Source organism: Puma concolor, chromosome D4, assembly GCF_028749965.1.
Source record: "Puma concolor isolate L17-30 chromosome D4, mPumCon1.1.hap2, whole genome shotgun sequence".
In the NCBI taxonomy this organism is placed as follows: domain Eukaryota; kingdom Metazoa; phylum Chordata; class Mammalia; order Carnivora; family Felidae; genus Puma; species Puma concolor.
Window position 1 is genome coordinate 38684382 of NC_141679.1, and position 20265 is coordinate 38704646.

The following is a 20265-nucleotide window of genomic DNA, read 5'->3' on the forward strand; positions in this document are numbered from 1 at the left end:
GAGAACAAGGCCTTGTCCACATCTTGATTTTGGACTTCTCGTCTCCAGAACTGCAAGACAGTACATTTCTGTTGTGTTAAGCCGCTCAGTTTATGGTATTTGGTTACGGCAGCCCCCTAGGAGATGACCACACACAGTTTTATGAATTTCCGAATCATCCTGCTTTTGACTTTGGTACACATTTCCCCAATTATCACTTTGCCCAACCTTCAACCCACAAACTGCACTGCTTTTTTCTGACTTTGAATCTCTATTTCCTTTCTTAACTGTAATTAATGATCATCCTCCAATATTTTATGAACCGGAGGTGTACTGGGAGCACCTTTCAGGAGCAGATTGTTAAATTTGGGGGAATTTTGCAAGTGGATTGCTAGACTTAGCCATTATTTCAAAAATTACACCGTGTAAGCTTTAAGTTAGGTAACTTATGCTAAAACAAAGGGGATAAGTAATCAAAATGCATCTCTTCCTAATTATTTGACTGCATTTACTACCATCTATGCTCTTGGGGCTATTTATGTCTCATGCATCTGTGTGGTAGAAATCCTATTATAATGCTGTGCTGGGACCCATCTTTTCTCAACTCACACTGGAAGCTTGAAATCAGCCATAGTGGGAGTACTTACACCAGGAGAACTATTGAAAGCTACAAATCGGTTATTTTTACATTTTCAGAGAGCTAGGTAGAAACATTTACCAGCACGCCTTTGAAACAACCCACAAGTCCACTCTAGAAGCCAACCTGGATGGCTACGGAGGAACTGACCAAGGCTCGCTTCACCGAAGAGATCACTCTTCTGGGCCCTGCTTGGCACCTTTCGGTAGGAATTCAGAAAAGCATGGAAAGAAAGTAAAAGCAAATAAAGGGCTCCATTACAAATAATGAAGGCAGAGAGATTTGACAGGGATTGTCGAGAGGGGATAAGGCAGACTTAGATGCTGGTGACCTACTTTTAGTATTGTCTCCTAAATCTCCAGGGAAGTGTTTAGCTGTGATTATAAATATTAATTAGATTCCAATCAGAGTACTATTTAAAGGATCTGTGCTCCTGAGGGAGAGACATTTTAGATAGGCAGATAGATAGACAGATAGGTAGATAGGGCAATATACACGGCATAAGATGTGTAAGCTGCTCAGGGTGCTAATAAACTAGATGATTCTACTTAGTAAAACAGACCCAACCCAGATACAAAATTATAGGTGAATTAAATGGCCATAAACAGGCAGGGTAAAGTCTTCATAGCTTTACCAGATATCTAATTCCACTGTGTGTGGATAGGCTCAACATTCTTTAGTTTCGCGATGACATCTTCCTTGTTAAGCAGTTCATCGGCCGAACAAAAACATTTATAGGAACAGCAGCTCTCCACATTTAACGCAGAAATTCAAAGAATCTGTTACCCATGAAATAGCTACTTCCTAAAATTCTTAAGCGTAATTTGAGGCTGTTAGCTGGAGCTATTATCCTGCACTGTGGGAAGTGGAGTCTCAGGTTAGAGACTGTGCCCCAGCGCTTGAACTCTCTGCCAGCAAGAGTTGGGAAAGCTGCAAACTTTCAATCAGTGCCAGAGAGAAGGTGAGAGGCCTTTTTTTTTTTTTTTCTTTTAACCACAATGCCAGCAGCAGATTAAGGAGTGGCATTACTCACGCCACGCAAGGGCTGGCTGAGTCTACTTGGGCTGAAAGTAGTGCGTCCCCTACCAGGAAGCCTTCTCAGTGTGCATCACATCACTCTGCTTCTGTGACTGAGGCATTCTTTGAGAACCTGTCATCTGGGTCCAACAGTGTTCCTATTTAATTAGCCACTAAGTTTCCTTTTGTTTTGGTTGGCTTTGTTTTGTTCTGTTTGCAATGACAAACAAGAGGCTCCCTTTCCTTTTCAATGAGCACAATCCAACTAGGAAGGAAAGTCTCTTCTTCTCCTCCATAGTTTAATCCTCATTCTCAGATTTCCTAGGCATTCTAAATAGAAAAAGAGAAAAAGAAAAGGGCCAATCCAGGTCACATTTACGGCAGTCAGAAAAAGAAGCATGAAAATCTAAAAAGTTAGATCACAAATAGGATGAGAACTATTTTTATAATTTTACTTTTCAGTAGATCAGGCTCAGGGAACCAGGCGCTGGTTGGAGATGGACAGGAAAGAGCAGAGAGGGTATGCTGTTATGAGTGACAGCTGGGGAAATAGGAAAAGGTTATCCAGAGAGGTTCCCCCCCCCATTTCTCTCTGTTCTTCCTCTTATTCGTGATGACCTCACTCCCAACCCAGATTCCCATCTTAGACCCACCACTGCCAGTTCTCAACAGCTGATTCCCCAGATCAAGATGTGCAATGAATCCACGGGGCTAACATACAAGGTTAGCAAGTGGTTCAATGTCTCATGCTTTTTTTTTTTTTTTTTTTTTAATGATAGGAGAATCTTGCAAACAAAAAACATTCTCAAGACCCAAAGGTTTTGTTTGTATGTTTTGTTTTGTTTTGTTTTGTTTTGTTTTGAAAGACCTTTTTTTTTTTTTGAACTTTTTGGGTAAGGAATGTCCTCATACCAGACCACATAAAAGTTAACACAACCTGTAAGAAGCCTAGTAAGGGTCCTGGGATTCTAATATGTTTTGAAAATCAGCATTTTGGCATTCAGAATGTGTCGATTTTATTTTATTTTTTTTTACTTTTTAAAGTATTTATTTGTTTTGGGGAGGGAGTGCACGTACTCGCTTGGGGGATGAGGGGGTGGGGGGGCAGAGGGAGAGGGAGACAGAGAATCCCAAGCAGGTTCCACGCTGTCAGTGCAGAGCCTGGGGGCAAAGGGCTCAAACTCACAAAGGGTGAATTCATGACCGGAGTGGAAATCAAGAGTCTGAAGCTTAACAGACTGAGCCACCTAGGCGCCCCCAGAATGTCTCTATTTTAAACTAAAATGTTATAAACCATTAAACCGAGAAAGCTGGAAAGGCTCAACGTAACTAAGCTTTTCTTAAAATTTTTACCTTTGTTGTATATTCCACTAGCACAAAGTATCACTTTACATACAGGTTTTTTTCTTAACGAGGCCAGATTTATTTTGTAAACAAGAACCAAAAAGGAGGGTGACTATAGAGAGACATTTCACGTTTCGTAAACTATAGGAAACATTTATGTTTCATAAATTACAAGAAAAGTATAGCATGCCTTGGTGAGTTATCAGACTCTGGGCCTTCTTTGCCTTGGAGGGTTTTCATCTAGCTGTAAACTGGACCTACCGTCTTTCATATTTTATCAGACCTTACCAAACTTTCAATTCTAGTTTCCTCCAGTATCTGACAGTAACGTTCCAAATTAGTGTTTTCATTTCTTCTCCCACCCTCTGGTGGTACAGCTACTGAGAACAAAAAGCTGACTACCCAGATCCTTAAGGGCATGCTAGGTTATCTTCTATCTAAAGAAGTCATACAAGCTGAAGCCGGACACATACAGGGCTTATTTTTACTTTCAGAGAAGGTTTCTCTGCAGACATTCAAAATGAAAACATACATACGTACATACATACACACACACAAGTTTTCTATTTCTGAGTTATCAACCTCAGTATCAAATACCAGTTTTACTGTCCGTAACTCACAGCAAAGGAGGTGTTGTTTTTTGTACAGTTACACTGATGATTTGACAATACACTTTTTTATTGACCAAGTACAAGCTAAACTATTGCGTTTGTAAAGCTATTCCTCTGGGCCCACCCTGTGCTGAACTTTGTGAGGGTTTGAAAACAACAACAACAACAGCAACAACAAGGCACAAACTGCTCTTGAGGGAAGTGCAAACCTTCCTGGATTGTACGTCCATCCCAGTGCGGTTCTTATCTGATGAGTTTGTGGTTTTCCAAATTCAGGGCAAAGCACGTTGCTTTATCAGTGAGTTGAGATTTAGCATTGTTCTCCTTTGATTCCGTGAATGGTTGTTCCAACTTTAAAAGGGGCCACTAAATTTACAACTGTTTTCTTCATTCATTTTTAAGAGTGAGAACTAACACACCAATTTCTGGCATGCTGATAAGAGAACTTTAGCAATTTTCTCCGTGGCGTGAAATATTTCATTCTGAAGGCCTGTGTTGTCTATCCTTATCACTCCTAGATGAGGCTCTACAAAAGAACAAACTCTGAGATGGGATCTGCCTTCGTGCCAAGTATAAAACCTGAGCGATGTTTGGGAATGGAGCCCACGAAGGACCAAGAACACAAGTAATTATTTGCCCCCCCAAATAGAGGAGCCCATATTTTCAAACATTCCAAAGGAACCCCCAAATCAGCCTACTGAATTGGAAAGAGTATCCTCTAATTGAAGATCATTCACACAAACTCGATATTGAGTCCAACCTATAATCCACGTGGCCCATGGCAATTTACTGGGTAGTATCTTATAAATAGATTATACGCTTTGGGTATCTTCTGAGTCGTTGAAAAATATAGCTAAATTATCAAACACAACGTTTCACTAGCTCTGTTCAGTACTTTTTTTCTCCCCGATTAAAAGTGTCTCAGCAACTTCAGCCTTTTAAAATCCACCCCTACCTCCGCACTCATCTAAATTATTCTGGCTACGTAAGTCTTCACTTCCGGCAGTGAAATACTGTAACATTTGGTAAGGTAATTCACTTTGGCCGGGCATTCTCACTGAACTTATGATGAAACAGTTTCACTTTTTACTAGCGTACAAGTAGAAAAGGCTTCTTTCTAAAGGTAGACTTTTGCTGTATGGGAAGATCGGGGGCGGGGAAGGACGGTGCATTTCAACTCATTCTTCTCCCTCCGACCTCTGTTAACTGTTTTAAAGGTTCTGGCTACCAGGCGACCTAACACCCCTATGAGGTACTTCGACCTAAAGCAGTTCGCTGAAACTCCTACTAACAGCAGGGCTGGGAACATTTCTATTGCTCTTCTTGCCTGGGATATACGGTACAAGGGTTGGCCGTGGTTTGGTCCACCTGCCAGCGGAGTTTAAAGTTTCCAAAGGCTCAGAAGAACACAATGACTGGGACCAAACTGCCTAAATGAGAAGAAGGGAATTTCTGCTGCAAGGAGAAAGCCGTTAAACTCCCGCTAAACTAACCACCTCTTTCACGCGGCCATGCACACGACCGACCTCCTCTTTCACTGACCAGGGATTATTTCTGCCAATCCAGGATATTCCGAAAGCTCGGAGACATATGGCTGGAAAACGAAACGACCCCGGAGTGTGGCCACATCTTACTTTGTGTCGCGTGGTACCAGATGGGCAATCAGTGAATGAGGCAGAGATGTGAACGGACAGTTTTATCATGTGAATTTTCCCCCCATAACGCCAAAAACCAGACTTCGTTTTCCCTCTCACTTCTTTGGGTTTATAATACTCGGATTTTCTCCTCTCTGCAATATCAATTGACTCAACTTTGCAGTGGGGTGGCCAAAAGGGAAGAGGATGAAGCGATCTCTAAAATCTTAGTAAGTGTCGGGGGAGCCACAGCACCCGGGAAACTGCGGCTGCGACCCGCCTCGTCCTGTGCGGATTTCAGGGTTGGTAACAGCGCAAGCGGTTATGGAGCGGACGGTGCACTCCATCCGCCGCCGAGGATAGAGACCCGGGCGCCGGGAGGGGTCGGTTCATTTCGCCGCAGCCTCGGAAGCCGCGGCCGCCTCTCCTCCGCTGCGTTTCATTACCATTATCCTCGTTCTTGAAAAGTCATGGAAGACGGCCCGCTGCCAGACCTCAGAGACATCGAGCTGAAGCTAGGGCGCAAAGTACCCGAGAGCCTAGTGCGCTCGCTCCGTGGGGAGGAGCCGGTTCCCCTGGAAAGGGACAGGGACCCCTGCGGGGGGAGCGGCGGCGGCGGCGGCTGCAGTAGCAGCAGCAGCAGCAGCTGCAGCCTCCCCCCCTCCCTGTCGTCGTCCTCCTCGTCCTCTCCAACCTCTGGCTCCCCACGTCGTAGCCACTGCAGCGCCCTGGAGAGGCTGGAAACCAAGCTGCACTTCCTCAGGCGAGAGATGGTGAGTGCGGCGCGCCAGCTGTGGGAATGAGGGCCCCGCCGGAAGGTGGGGCGATCGGAGGAGGGGGGGCGCGGGGAGAGGGCGGCGGACGCCGCAGAGCTGAGTGCAGGGCGCCTGGGCAATCCGGGGGGCAGAGGAGCGCGCGGGGGGCGCGCGTCTGGAGGCTTGTTTACCCCGGACTTTGCTCGGCCAGGGTTTGCTAAGACGGCAGAGCCTGCTTTGCTCTGTGTACTCTGTGATAGCGCCGACTCCGTGCTGCAGCCCCTGACCGCGTAGCTGCCGGTCCGCGGCCTCCCGGGCACCCTGCCCGCCGAGGGTTTGCAGTTACTAAGCCAGTCTGGGGGCTGCTGCGTGCCGTTCAGACTGTCGGTTCGAAAGGTGGCTCCATCCTTTGCACCCACAGCAAAAAGGACTTCCTGGTTTGCCGAGAGGCGGCGAGGCAGGGTCTCCGCCGGCGCTCCTTCCTGGCTCACTCTTGCACCCACTACCGCCCCCGCCCAGTGGTGCGGTAGCCGCAGCTGTTCCAAGGCCACCGTTCAGCTGATTCTCCACAGCTGGCTCTGAAAACAATGGCCCTCTCGTCCTTGGTGTCCTTAGGAATAGCTTGTTTCACTGTTTTGATCCTAGGGAGCAGGTGATCCCCAGGCCCAGGGATTTGCTAACGACCACTTCCTACCCTCTCCCCCTCCCCCCACCCCCCACCCCCAGTCCTCAATCTGCAATTGTTTTCTGTGATGCTTGCAAACATTACCTTAAGAGTAAGACAATGAGACTAGTGCAGGGTCTGAAAATACTTGTCATTCTGGATGTTCTTAAATGGACAAACTTTAGTGGCCCTGAGCTCTGGGGCCAGACACTTGGCCTCTGTGAACCTCAGTTTATTTATCCAGTGAACTGGTTGGAGGAAATAATTCCTTCCTAAATCGTTTGAAGAAAGTGACAAAGCAACAGCATTTTCTACCAGCTTGGAGCGGAGGGAAGTTGCCACAGTGGTCGCAGTCAACCAGGAGGATGGCAAGGATTTTCCACCTAAAGGATCCTGTCTCCTAGGGCTTTGCATTAAAAAGTAACCAGAGGTGCTTCCCCTGGTTCCTCTCTTTCTGCATTTGGAACACTCAAGAGGTAATAAATTCCACAGCATAAAGTAATCTTGGCAAATATATAAGGGTAAAAAGCCAGTCTTCAGAGATCATGTCCTGTGTTCAGAATTTTCACACCGTGTTCTCTACATAAAGGTCCTAGGATATATACTCTAAAAACCTATATCTTAAGATCTTTAAAGTTGGTCTACCTAATAACTGTAGTTTTATGTAGTTTTATGTTCTATTTTCTTCCTACTTGGAGTGTTCAGATGTTGAAAGCAAATTACACACACACACACACACACACACACACACACACAAACACACACCTATACATGTATAGGCATATATATTCATGCATCATGTATATTGCAAATTATTATTCTGTTCATGTTTCACTGTCTAACACACAGGTTATATATCTTACTTCTTCAAAAAGTACTAAGCATTTACTGTGGGTAAATGGGTGCTGAAAATGCAAGAGCTTGTCTACTTAGGGCTCTCAAATCTCTTGCACTCATTTGCCATTTATTATTTGTAGTAAATTAAGCCAACTGTGTTGAAGAACTCCAGGGGGGGTGGGGATCTGGTTATTTTCAACCAAGGACACTTTCTAGACTTATCTGTTGTTCTTAATGAAAATACCATAAGTGCAGTAAAACTGTGTTTTCCCCAAACCAGAACTTGCTGTGTATGATCAGGGTGTATTAATAAATACATTTTTATTTATTTATTTTTTTTTTAATTTTTTTTTCAATGTTTATTTATTTTTGGGACAGAGAGAGACAGAGCATGAACGGGGGAGGGGCAGAGAGAGAGGGAGACACAGAATCGGAAACAGGCTCCAGGCTCTGAGCCATCAGCCCAGAGCCTGACGTGGGGCTCGAACTCACGGACCGCGAGATCGTGACCTGGCTGAAGTCGGACGCTCAACCGACTGCGCCACCCAGGCGCCCCAATAAATACATTTTTAAAAAGCAAACAGAAACCACAATGCTCTCAGCAGCAGATTGCTACATTGAGTATTTGTTATATTTTCTATGTTTACCATCAGGATCCACAGAATTTACCCCAGACAGATGTTTTGTGCTCAAATTTGTGCTCCACAAAGAAAATAACATTAGCCTTGGGAGTTTAGAGAAAAGATTGGGACAGGTATATTCCCCTGCCAGTGAGACCCTTTTCCCCCATTTTACATAACTCTTTTGGGTGGTAAAAACCCCAGCTTCAGCATATCTGGGAAGCAACAGATTTGTTTTTTGTGTCAACTTGGCAGGTTTGTTATAAACACTGAGCAGGTGTTCTGCTATTCTGCCTGTCTCCTCCCCACATCCCCATGTGGAGAAGTTAGGGACAGAGTGGAATATGACTTCTTAATTGTGATTTCTTATGTGCTTTTCTGCCCTATACTATGTGCACTGAGTTAACCTCCTTGGTATTAAGCGTGACCCCACATTTCATGTTTATTACTTTTAGTTCACACATTGTTCTTCTGGATTGTCTGGAATTACCAGGCTTTGGGCCTGCCCTTGGAACTCTCTCCCTAAGAAACACCTGAGCCATGCCCAAACCTTTCTAGAGACTTCCAGGAGTTAAGCCTCCCTTCTTTTCCTGTTGGATGGATGTGTGTACCATTGACACAATATAGCGTAGACTTGAAGGGGGGGAGTCTGAACACAAAGTTCTTTACATACACATGGTTTTATGTAGCTTCTCTCACCTCCTTCTATGCTTCCATGGATCATTTCCTTCTCTCTTATTTGAGACAGATTTTCCCAGTTATGTGAAGTATTTTTATTTTGAATTTAGAGATCAGGAAATTTAACAATACAATAAACAAACACAGAGATGTACCTCGGAAATTGATAACGAGATTGGAAAGAGATGTCAGGCCTCTTGTACAAAGTCTGCCCAGTATGTGTTCACTACTTTTCTGTTCAGAGCGTTTTATTTATTTATTTTTTAATGTTTACGTATTTGTTTTCAGAGAAAGAAAAAGTGTTTTTCCAATATATGTAAATAATCTCTGTCAAAACCCATGTTGCCACATTCTGGTTCCAGTCAGTTCTGGGTTATGTCAAGATGACTGCTAATCTTCCCATGATACAATGCCATCATGAAAACTGCTATGGAAATACTGTGTTCTAATTCCGATATTTTTGGGGTTTGTTTGCATAACAGCTGTGTAATGCAGCAAAGAGAATAAACAATCTCCAGCTAGTTACTTATCCTTTCTTGTTATTAAAACCTTCAAGCACCCCACCAAGTTCCTCAAATCTTGCTTTAATAAAGTTTCGAGGCAATACCCAGGACTAGACACAAACACACGTATACTCAGACAAATGCGTACATGATTATTAGCAGAACATAAATCAAAATGTCAAAGATTTTAAGAGTGGTAGACTTATATTTGGTTTTTGATACTTTCTCTCATGGATCTTTTCTAATTCCCCCCCCCCCCCCCCACCCGCCGTTCAATGGCTTGCTGACTTTGTAATAAACGGTTATCTTATATTCTCTAGAAAAAAAAAATTCACTTCGCAGTTGTGAATTAAATTAAATTAAATTTAAGAAATTAAATTAAATTTAAGAAAAATTAAATTCGCAGTTGCTTTGGATATGCTTCAGAGTAGGCTAGGAGATTTCTTGTTCCATACATGTTGATCTATAGATCACTTGTTCTATAATTTAGTCATCTTTCATAACTTCACAGTTTCAACAATATTTTTCCTATTTTATCACTTAGCTATTTTTTAAAGTTAGGCAAACGTTTAAGCAAAAACCCTTATGTATGTAATTGAGAATCTGTACAGTGGAAGGCTCCTTCCTGGATGAGGTCACAAGTTAGTGGAAAAGATAAAATGGGAGTATCATCTGGCCAGAGAAAGATCGAGAACTACCATGTCAGCAGGTGCCCGATGCCATAGCAGAGATCAGGCTATCAGGTAAAGTGAGGAGATCTCTGACTGCGCCCCGGGCAAGGAATTGAAATTGCTGATAATGCTGCGAAGTAAGGGGCTTAATATTAGGGACAAAGACATCAAGGAGATGAGGAAGTCTGATTCCTAACAGTGACTTCTTCTGCGATTATGCACATGGAGTGTCATTATACTTACCTAAACCTGACAAACAAATCTTGTTGAAACATGTTTCTTTACACAGTGGCTCGAAAATTCACAGAAGTGAACACACAGGTGCTCGTGTCATTCTGCTAGAAACACATAGACACAATTTAGAGAATTTATACCTACCCTGAAAACAGTGACATTTCCAAAACCTGATGGAGCCCCGCCCTGTACCTAGGAATGTATGTTGCATTACTGGCACATACTTGAAGAACACTTTCTGACCAAAGAGAATTCCTTTCCATTGCATTCAAGTTGCACAACCATACTGCCCCGATACTGTGAGAGACCGCAGATATTGTGAGATTTTTTTTTTTAAGACATATTATGTTCATTGCCATGACAGCACAAAACCCATATAGTTAGCTTTCCATTTTGTAGTTAATAAGTCACAATTAAAAGAATTTGTCACTTTTTTTTTAATGTTTACTTATTTTTGAGAGACAGAGTCTGAGTGGGGGGAGGGGCAGAGAGAGAGAGAGAGAGAGAGAGAGGGAGACACAGAACCTGAAGCAGGCTCCAGGCTCTGAGCTGTCAGCACAGAGGCAGATGCAGGGCTTGATCTCATGAAACATGAAATCGTGACCTGAGTCGAACTCAGATGCTTAACCGGCTGAGCCACTCAGGCGCCTGATTTCTGGTTTTTAAATACTGCTTCTGAAATGGGGATTTATGGCTGGAGTCTCTGGAGTCCCTGAGTACTTGTTACATTCTTGTGGTGTTTTTTTTTTTTTTTTTTTTTTTTTTCTTTGAAGGATGTTCCTTTTATTTTTCTTTAAAGGTTATTCTTCACTACTCAAGTGGTAGGCTTCTGGTGTGGTGGAATCTTCATGGGTTTGGACCTAGACAAGCTGGGATTCTGGCCAAGTCTAGAGCAAGTCGAGATACAAACCAGGAGAGCCCAGCCGGCTGCCAAGGCCCTGTACCCTCTCCCTCTGGAGACTCTTAGCCCATCTTCCCAGACGGAAGGCCTGTCTAGCCCTCAGTGGCTCTCTTTCTGGTTTTGGCTTTGTGCGTGGCATTGAGAAAGTTATATAACCACTCAAGGATTCCGCTTTCTTGTTAACATAGGGAAAAAAAAAATCTCTATGTAGGCATTGTAAGAATTCAATGAACTAATACAAGAAAGTCAACAATTACATAGGCATTCAAAACAGTAAGGACGATGGCAGTAAGAGGTAGTATGTCAATGACACGGCTGTTCTGTTGATCTTCTACAAGTAGCTGCAGATGGGCAGTGTGGTTTGGGGACTGATTAAAGTTTAAGCATCTCCTCTGCTTGACTATCACAGCACCTCCCGCGTCACACGTTCCAAGGAGACACTATATTTCTATCTAGAAGTGAAAAAGGAATACGTGAGGCCTTTCCCTAGCTTCAGTCCGACTGAAATGTCGATTTTGATTTGAGACTCAACATTTATGAAGCACGTGCTGTGAACTAAGCCCTCTGGAGTGTATGGGTAGCCTAGGCTAAGGAGCTGTAAGAACCTAATTTTGGGGTGAGCCTACGAAGTCTGAGAACAGAGACTAGTATTTGGTTCGTTGACAACAAAAGCTTTCTAATGGGCAAAGCACCATGCATTTTATATGTATCATCCCAGTGAAACCTTATAATAATCTTAACTAAATATAATTTTCATATCTACATTGTAGGTAAAGCGTTGCAGATAATTGTCAATGCTCAAGACCGCCTACACAGTAAAGAGACGAGCTAGGTCACGGTCAGAATCTGAGCTTTAAACCATGATTGTGCTGTTACTTCTCATGCTTCAGAATTTCTTGATGCCCATGTTGACACCCCAGATGATATACTCTTCCAGATTTTTAAAACTTTAAACATGTTAAACTATGTGTTTATTTACTGTGGGCTCCCTCTCACGAGTAACATCCATAGACCATCCCTGTGTCAGACTTGGATGACTTGGATCCAAGACTTGGATGAACATATCCAAAAGTCACCTGGTTCCCAGCAACTGTACCCTTCCTGTCACCAATATCTTCATAAATACCTTCTCCCACTCCACAAATGCTGCTAGGGAAGGATTCTCTGGACCAGTTCAAGACCAGAGCTCAGGAGTGGAACTCAACAGTGTTCATGACCTACACTTTTAAACGCTTCCAACTGGTCACATTTTGGTTCTCCGAGAGATTCTGTTCAGGATGAGGTTGGATCTTAGGTAACCCACTAGGAAGAACCAGAAAACCGGGAATTGTGACACCATCTTGTGTCCATTTGAGCAGCACCTTCGAATTGCCGTTCTTCTGACAGGAGCTCTGTGATCCTATGTTTCTGTGGTGGTACCAGTTGCACAGCACTGTGCTGGGGCTTCCCACGTTGGGTGGCTGAACCGCACTGATCCAGATGGAGCCCAATGTAAATTGTATTGATAGATTTCACAAGAAACAAGGTTATGTTTTCAAACATACATTTCAAACACCTCAGTCTAAGACTTAAAAATAAAACCTGAATAATTCATTTTTAAAATGTTTTTTATTTATTCTTGAGAGAGAGAGAGAGAGAGGGAGGGAGGGAGGGGCAGAGAGAGAGGGAGACACAGAATCTGAAGCAGGCTCCAGGCTCTGAGCTGTCAGCACAGAACCCAATGCGGAGCTCAAACTCAGTCTGCAAGATCATGACCTGAGCCAAGGTCGGACGCTTTACTGACTCAACCACCCAGGCGCCCCAATTCGTTTTTTTAAAAGGGAATAAACATTGAGCTAGATTTTCATACATAGCTATTATTATGTTACTTTTTACAGATAAGAAAACTCTTGTTTCTGGGGCTGGGGTGGGGGGAGGTGAAATCATTTCACTAAGTCACTGTAAGTGGTTTCCCAGCCTTCCATTCAAACAAGAACCTCTGTGAGCCTGGTTATAGGCTGGATCCCATTCACTCCCAAACCCTACTGTGTCTGTGTACCATGGAGAATGCCTGTTTATTACCAATGAACATTTTTAGAGAAATTTCATCATAACCACCAATGGATCTTTTGGTATTCCTTTAAAAATGTTATTGCTTTCTTTTTAGAAGTTAACATCTGTTTTCTCATTATAAGACTTCCAGAAATATATTATAAAAAGAAAAAAAGAGTGCCCTTTTACCTTTCCCCAGACACCACACTTCCTCCTTATTACTCCACACCCCAAGGGAATCACTCATCTGCTGACAGTTTGGTGTGAATCCTCTCAGGTCTTTTTCTGTATCTTTGCCAGCATATAAATGGTACATATATGCTTACGTAAATTTGGTGTGTGTGGATTGGATTTTGTTTTCCTTATTTTACATAATAATATTTTATTATATTACCTGACATTTATTGGAGGGTTACGGTATGCCAGTTAGCATTCTAAACAGGTTTGATGTATTTCTTTCTCACTCCTCACCCACTTTTGAGGTATGCCAGTTAGCATTCTAAACAGGTTTGATGTATTTCTTTCTCACTCCTCACCCACTTTTGAGGTAGGCACTGTGGGATGTTAGGTAATATAAACAGATTCCTGACATCTTAAGGAATTTTTACCTAGGAGACACCTGGACGACTTAGTAGGTTAAGTGTCTGACTTTTGATTTTGGCTTAAGTCAGGATCTAACGATCGGTTATGAGATCGAGCCCCGTATTGGGCTCCGTGCTGGCAGAGTGGAGCCTGTTTGTGATTCTCTCTGTCCATCTCTCGCTGTCCCTCCCCCGCGCTTGCTTTCTCTCACTCAAAAGAAAGAAATGAAAAATTAAAAAAAAAAAGAAATGTTTACCTAGTTAATCTTTATCTTATTCCTTCACTTTTATAAGCAACCTAATTAATTAGTAATCAGAAGGAAAAGTAGTTACTTCACTTTTCATAATAACTGATTATCCAACTTGTAACAGTTCTTTTACAAAGTAAATTCTGCTCTTAGAAATCGGACTTAGACTAGTCTTCGATTCAAGAAATAACAAAGTCTTCCAATTGGAATGTACTCATCTTCAATCACATACTGCTTTTTTAAAAAATACCTGTTTGGAGAGAGAGAGAGAGAGAGAGAGAGAGGGAGGGAGAGAGAGAGAGAATGAGTTGGGGAGGGGCAGAGACAGAGAGGGAGAGAGAGAATCCCAAGCAGGCCCCATGCTCTCAGCATAGGGCCCGACTTGGGGCTTGATCTCACAAATCGTGAGATCATGACCAGGGCTGAAATCAAGAGTTGCTTAACCAATGGAGCCACCCAGGTGCCCCTCACATACCATGTTAACATAATCTTCTTATTGAGTTTTTTCCTGGTGATAATAATATAAATACAAACTCTAAAATTTGGATCTAAAGGCTAACAGTCATAAAGCGATCCATGCCACACGGAGAAGGCAGAAGGGCAACCCACGGGTTTCATGTGCCTTCAGTCTTCATGGCTCAAAAACATCTTCGATTTTTGTCAGACATTGGAATGTTCGTGATATTCCAAGAGATTAGACATAATCGGAATATTTGAGTTCTCAATTAAAGAAATGATTCATATCTTTCAAATTGACTCTGCAAGCAAGTGATGTTTAAAACTAAAACTATAATATGACACTGACTAATAATCCCTCTCTCTGCAGGTCTATGCAGTGGAAAGCTAGAAGACTGGGCAAGCAAGGAATCAGGGCATGAGTGAAATAGGAATTTGATTATGACCTGGCACTGCTGGACCCAGGGCTTCATTTGGCAATTTCAGGACAGGACCCTTTTTGATTGGGTCTGCCAGCATGGCCATTACAGCTCAGCCTATAATTCTGATACATTTTATTATTCACAACGTTTGTTAATCCTGTCAATCTGGAGATAGCCACATTGGACTGTCTTTAGGGGTGAGAGTTCTCGACCTGACCTGTGATGTCTTATGATTGATTTCAGATTTTCATAGGATAATCACTTCCCTTCCATCACATTCACAGGCATGTCCCCACCTCTCTACTATCAGCATAGTGTTGCATTTGTAGAATAGTTTTTAATTTAACAAATTCGCTAGATAATGTGTGTGAGCTACAAAATCACTAGCGTTATCTATTTTTAATTACAGTTATGGAATGTTCTCTTTTTTCCTCTGTATTTAAATTAGGACACCTGAAGTGAGCTAGAATTAAGTCTTTGACTTCCCATATATTTGACGGGCAGAATAAAATTGTTGTTGTATTCATACCCACCATGAGTATATTCACAAAAATGTAACACCAGCATCCCAAACAGTGAGCTATGTGGGTTACAACTCTGATTGCTGGCATAGGCTATTATTCTAATAGGTTCCCTGATTTTTTTCTTTTGCAAAAGTTGTCTATATCATTGTTGTTTTATTGTTAGCCAAACAAAGCATGAGATCAAAGTTGAGAAGGAAATGTCTCTCCTCATGCTGATGAAGTCCAATTTTCAAGGCTGTTAAATTCAGAGACCTACCTATAGTTCGTTTGCTGAGATTTTAATCATAAATAGCTACTATTGACTTTTGATTGGTATGAAATTAACTGTTTCCAGGTTTTCTCTTAATTTCATAAAATGTAAAACTTATTAAAATGATACTAAACATGCAAACTGTATAATAGGACCTGAAGTGGAAAATATAAGTTCCCCGCATCCCTTTTCCCAATTCTCACTCCCTAGAGATAACTACTATGAATAATATTCTGTGTGTCCTAAAATTTTTCTGAACATATGCAAGCATACCTGTAGTTTTTTGTTTTTTGTCTTTACTTTTAGCTATAATTATAGGTACCTATTTGGAAAGATATATGTATGTATAATTTTAAAATTGAGACTCTTCGGAGCTCATGTTGCAGCTAGATTTCTAGATATAGCAAATACTCTGGTCTATATCATATATGACATATATTTGATGTGTGTATATATAACATATGATGTGCGTATGTTTATATACACACTATGCTTCAAAGCACAATTTACAATGTGGCCACTTTGGATAAATTACTGTCAAGGACAGAAGTTAGAAAGAGTCACTCTATTTGTATACAAAGATTGCAGTTGATGAGGTAAAGAAACAGAATCAATAATCTCTAGAAGTAGAATAGAGCATCATAAAACCCTAGGGTGGGAAGAAATGTCCGAGTTCATCTAGACCAATTCCATACTATCACCCTAACTAGTCATCATGCATTCTTTGCTTGAACGACCTCAGGGGTGAGCCCTTCATTGGCTCCCAAGGCCGACCATTCCATTTCCAGACACTTCCGTCCATTTATATTTGTTAATCGGCCCTTCCGGTTGCTCATCAAAAGCACCCTCTATGATCATTCACCACAGGGAGGAATTTTCCAGCGTGTGAGCCTCCAGCTGTGGATTTATAATTTAAGATGAAAGCATTTTCAGGTACGAAGTGCAACAGAAGGTCAGTGAGTTTCTCATAGGTTTGTGTGTCTGTGGCTAAAATAAAGGACTTTCTTGCCTTTCTTGCAAAATGAGAAGAGAACAGCAGTGCAGCGCATTGCTGAGGATGGAGAGAAATGGGTGCCGTCCTGTACTGCTGCTGGGAGTGTGCACTGAAGAAACCGTGAGAGGTAACCTTGGCGCTGTACTAAAAGAAAAAGCAGAAAAGAGAATCTCCTTGACATAGCAGTTCTGATGCCAGTGATACTTAGGAGAAATATAGAAATTTACCCCAAGGAAACAATAATGAATTTGTTCAAAAATTTAGTTTATATATTTGGTATTCTGTGTGACTGAAAAAACTGGAGTAATCTGAATGATAAATGACAGTAGGTTATTTATGTGTGTGTGATAGAACTTTATGTAGCTATTAAAACTGTGTTGCAGAATTGTTTATGGAAGACAGAAAGTGGTTATGGATATATTCATGTATAGAGTAAAAGGCTGAAATGAAATACCATCCAGTGTTAACCGTGGTATCATAAAATGGTGGGTTTATGGGTGTCTGTTTTTGTTTCTCTGTCGAGTTCTTTTGTTTTAAATATATTTTTTTAACATTTATTTATTTTTGAGGCAGAGAGAGACAGAGCATGAACAGGGGAGGGTCAGAGAGAGGGAGACACAGAATCTGAAACAGGCTCCAGGCTCCGAGCTGTCAGCACAGAGCCCGATGCAGGGCTCGAACTCACAGACCGCGAGATCATGACCTGAGCCGAAGTCGGGCGCTTAACCGACTGAGCCACAGGCGCCCCGAGTTCTTTTGTTTTATCCAGTTTCTCCGCACCAAGTATATATTGTATTTTGATAAGAAAAAAATTATAGGTAGATAGAGTTTTAAAAAAAATAAAAATCAAAGAGTATGGGCTCTAGAATAAGGTAGAGCTGATTCAAGGAATCACAGCTCTTTAACCAGTGCTATGGTTTTAAGCACCTAATGAGTTTAATATTATGTAAAGTAGCTAGGATTCTGCCTGCCAAATACTAGGCACTTATTAAGCATTGATTTTTTTTTTTTTTTTTCTTTTCTGGTCCTTCCAAATGACCAAACTTAACTCTTTTGGTCTTAACTTAACCAATGACTTAACTCTTTTGATGCTTATAGGAAAGGATGAGACTAGAATTTTTCCTGCTATTCACCTTTCTCTTTCTTCCTTTTCTTCCATTTCATAGAAGAAGGGACATGGCAATATATAAAATAACTTCTTGTCTTGCATGTACCACATCTGAGTTGCTAAATTTGGCATTAGGCGTCCCTGCACAGAAATGATACCTGAAATGATTAGTGCCCAAGGGAGAACTGGCCACTTCAAACTCTGGAACATCCCCTCTGTAGAGCAACGTAAATTAACAACCAACTGCCTCCTCAGGATTTTAGTCGTAGTGGCTGATTCAAATCATGGACAAGTCCACATTAAGAAGGTAATGGAATTGACAGCTACTCTCAGAAATACTTGCAAAGCATTCCACAGTCTCTCCATATGAGCTAATGGGAACGTTATGCCTCTTGCCAGAAATAGGTGGGTAGAATATATTAGCACTCAGATAGATGTTCACATAGAGAGGAAATTAGTTCTTGCCCAGAATGCAGAAAAGGATTAGAAATAATTGATTATAGACAGAAACCTTTTTAGGATTTCACAAGAACCACAGGCGAGAATCTGAAACCATACTCTAGGCTTCTTCCATTTTTAAATCTGATGACAAAATTGTCAGGAAATAATATACAAGGAGCCACCAAGTAGAACTTAATTTCATCACATGGGTCAGTGATTTTGGTCACACTATAACACTTAATGATTTAATGGTGGACTAAATATCGTGCATTGACAAAAATCTTCCCATAGTGAAAGCACATTATTATTTAAAATATGTTTATGAAAATAGGGGGACCTGGGGGGCTCAGTCGGTTAAGCATCCGACTTCGGCTCAGGTGATGAACTCACGGTTTGTGAGTTCGAGCTCTGCGTCAGAGCCCGGAGCCTGCTTTAGATTCTGTGTCTCCCTCTCTCTCTGTCCCTCCTCCCGCTTTCACTCCATCTCTCTCTCTCTCTCTCTCTCTCTCTCTCTCTCTCTCTCTGTCTCTCTCTCCCTCTCAAAAATAAATATTTAAAAAAATTTTTAAATATGTTTATAAGAATAAAGTATATTTATAAGTCTCTGGGGCTAAAGATTTCCAGAGTGAAAGTCTTGACAAAATTCTGTATACGTGACTTCATTTGTCATTTTCCTAAAATTAGGCTGTATATTCCAGCTTTGTGAATAATATTGCTCATTATCTTTTTCCCTCCTCACTATAATCATGTGAGCAGAGGCTGTGACTAATCAATCCTTGTATTCCTTAATGGCCAGCCAAGTATTTAGGGACCCCATTTGTTAAATGTGTGAATTAAAGTACACTTTAGGCCTGCTTCTAATTTTTGTGTTTGGAACACATTAGCAACATTTCCTTTTTGGATTGGAACATAGAACCTCAGTCTGTCCTCTGTATCCCACCAGCCAAACCCAGTCACAAGGAATGTAGGTCCTTGGTTAAAAAAAGAATAAAATAACTTTTCTCCAATCTGTTATTGTGATGAAAGAAAAGAGAAAAGAAAAGAAAAGAAAAGAAAAGAAAAGAAAAGAAAAGAAAAGAAAAGAAAAGAAAAAAGAAAGAGAAAGAAAGAAAGAAAGAAAGAAAGAAAGAAAGAAAAGGAGAAAGAAAGAAAAGGAGAAAGAAAGAAAGAAAGAAAGAAAGAAAGAAAGAAAGAAAGAGAAAGAAAGAAAAGGAGAAAGAAGGAAGGAGGGAGAAAGAAGGAGGAGAGAAGGAGGAAGAGAGTGGGGGGAAGAGGGGAAGAGAGAAAGAGAGACCGAGAGGGAGAGAGTGAGAGGGAGAAAGAAAAGAAGGGAGAGAGAAAGAAAGGGAGAGAGAAAAAGAACGTTTGTGCCTGCTTAGAGGTGGTACAGCAAAATTTCCTCTTGGTTGCAGGACCTACTCTATCCTTAGATATTGTCAGTCTCAGGAAACATTATTCCCAGGAGTAGTAGCTGAACCTAAAACTGCAAAGAGTTGTTTTTCTTCTCGGATAAGTAAACAAAGAATGTACATATCTTAGTTTTTTGTCATCCTCTTTTCCTGCTTGGAGTGAGCTTTTGAAGTTTCGGAGTGAAAAGAAAGAACTTTAAAAAAAGGAAAACATTCTTGTAACATTATAGTCTAGTATTCCATGCGTAGTATATTATATATACTAGTATATAATATACTAACGTATGGTATGGTTTCTGTGGCGTTGGTTGAAAATAATGATCATTTAATTTGGCAGCCTAAATCCGTACATGGGTAGCATTAATCACGAGGGCATGAAGTCTCTGACCATGCCTGACACAGCCCTCGGTATAGACTTGAAAACTGATGAGTACAGTGTGACTCATGTCTGAGGTGTTTGCGATACTTGTCTAGATGGGTATACACGTCCAGGTGGGTAAGCTGCAGGAACAGGATGAGGAAGACTAGGCTCCTTGAGTGCTTTTCTAAGATTCTAGAATTGAGAGGAATTTCAAGGAATCAACCCATTTTTCTGTTTTTATTTTGGAACTAGAATCAAAAGATAAAAAATGGCTACCAAATATTCCTGTACTGCCTCTAAAGCAGCAATTGGATGGGTTTCCTTCTGGTTTTTTTTTTGTTTGTTTGTTTGTTTG

General features: G+C 41.5%; 1 protein-coding gene and 1 long non-coding RNA gene across 2 annotated transcripts in view; both read left to right on the forward strand.

Moving 5' to 3' along the window:
- The first annotated feature begins 4561 nt into the window (after positions 1-4561).
- The window catches only part of LURAP1L (leucine rich adaptor protein 1 like), a 54118-nt gene continuing 38414 nt past the window's right edge, over positions 4562-20265 (forward strand). The window contains exons 1-2 of the mRNA XM_025914866.2: positions 4562-4711; positions 4806-5995. Coding sequence (XP_025770651.1) covers positions 5693-5995 — 303 coding nt within the window. The 5' untranslated portion in view covers positions 4562-4711; positions 4806-5692. The remainder of the gene's footprint in view (positions 4712-4805; positions 5996-20265) is intronic.
- LOC147574808 (uncharacterized) lies at positions 6002-9301 on the forward strand. Its single transcript, XR_015243544.1, has 2 exons — positions 6002-7779; positions 8028-9301. It is a non-coding gene; the product is annotated as an uncharacterized LOC147574808 (long non-coding RNA).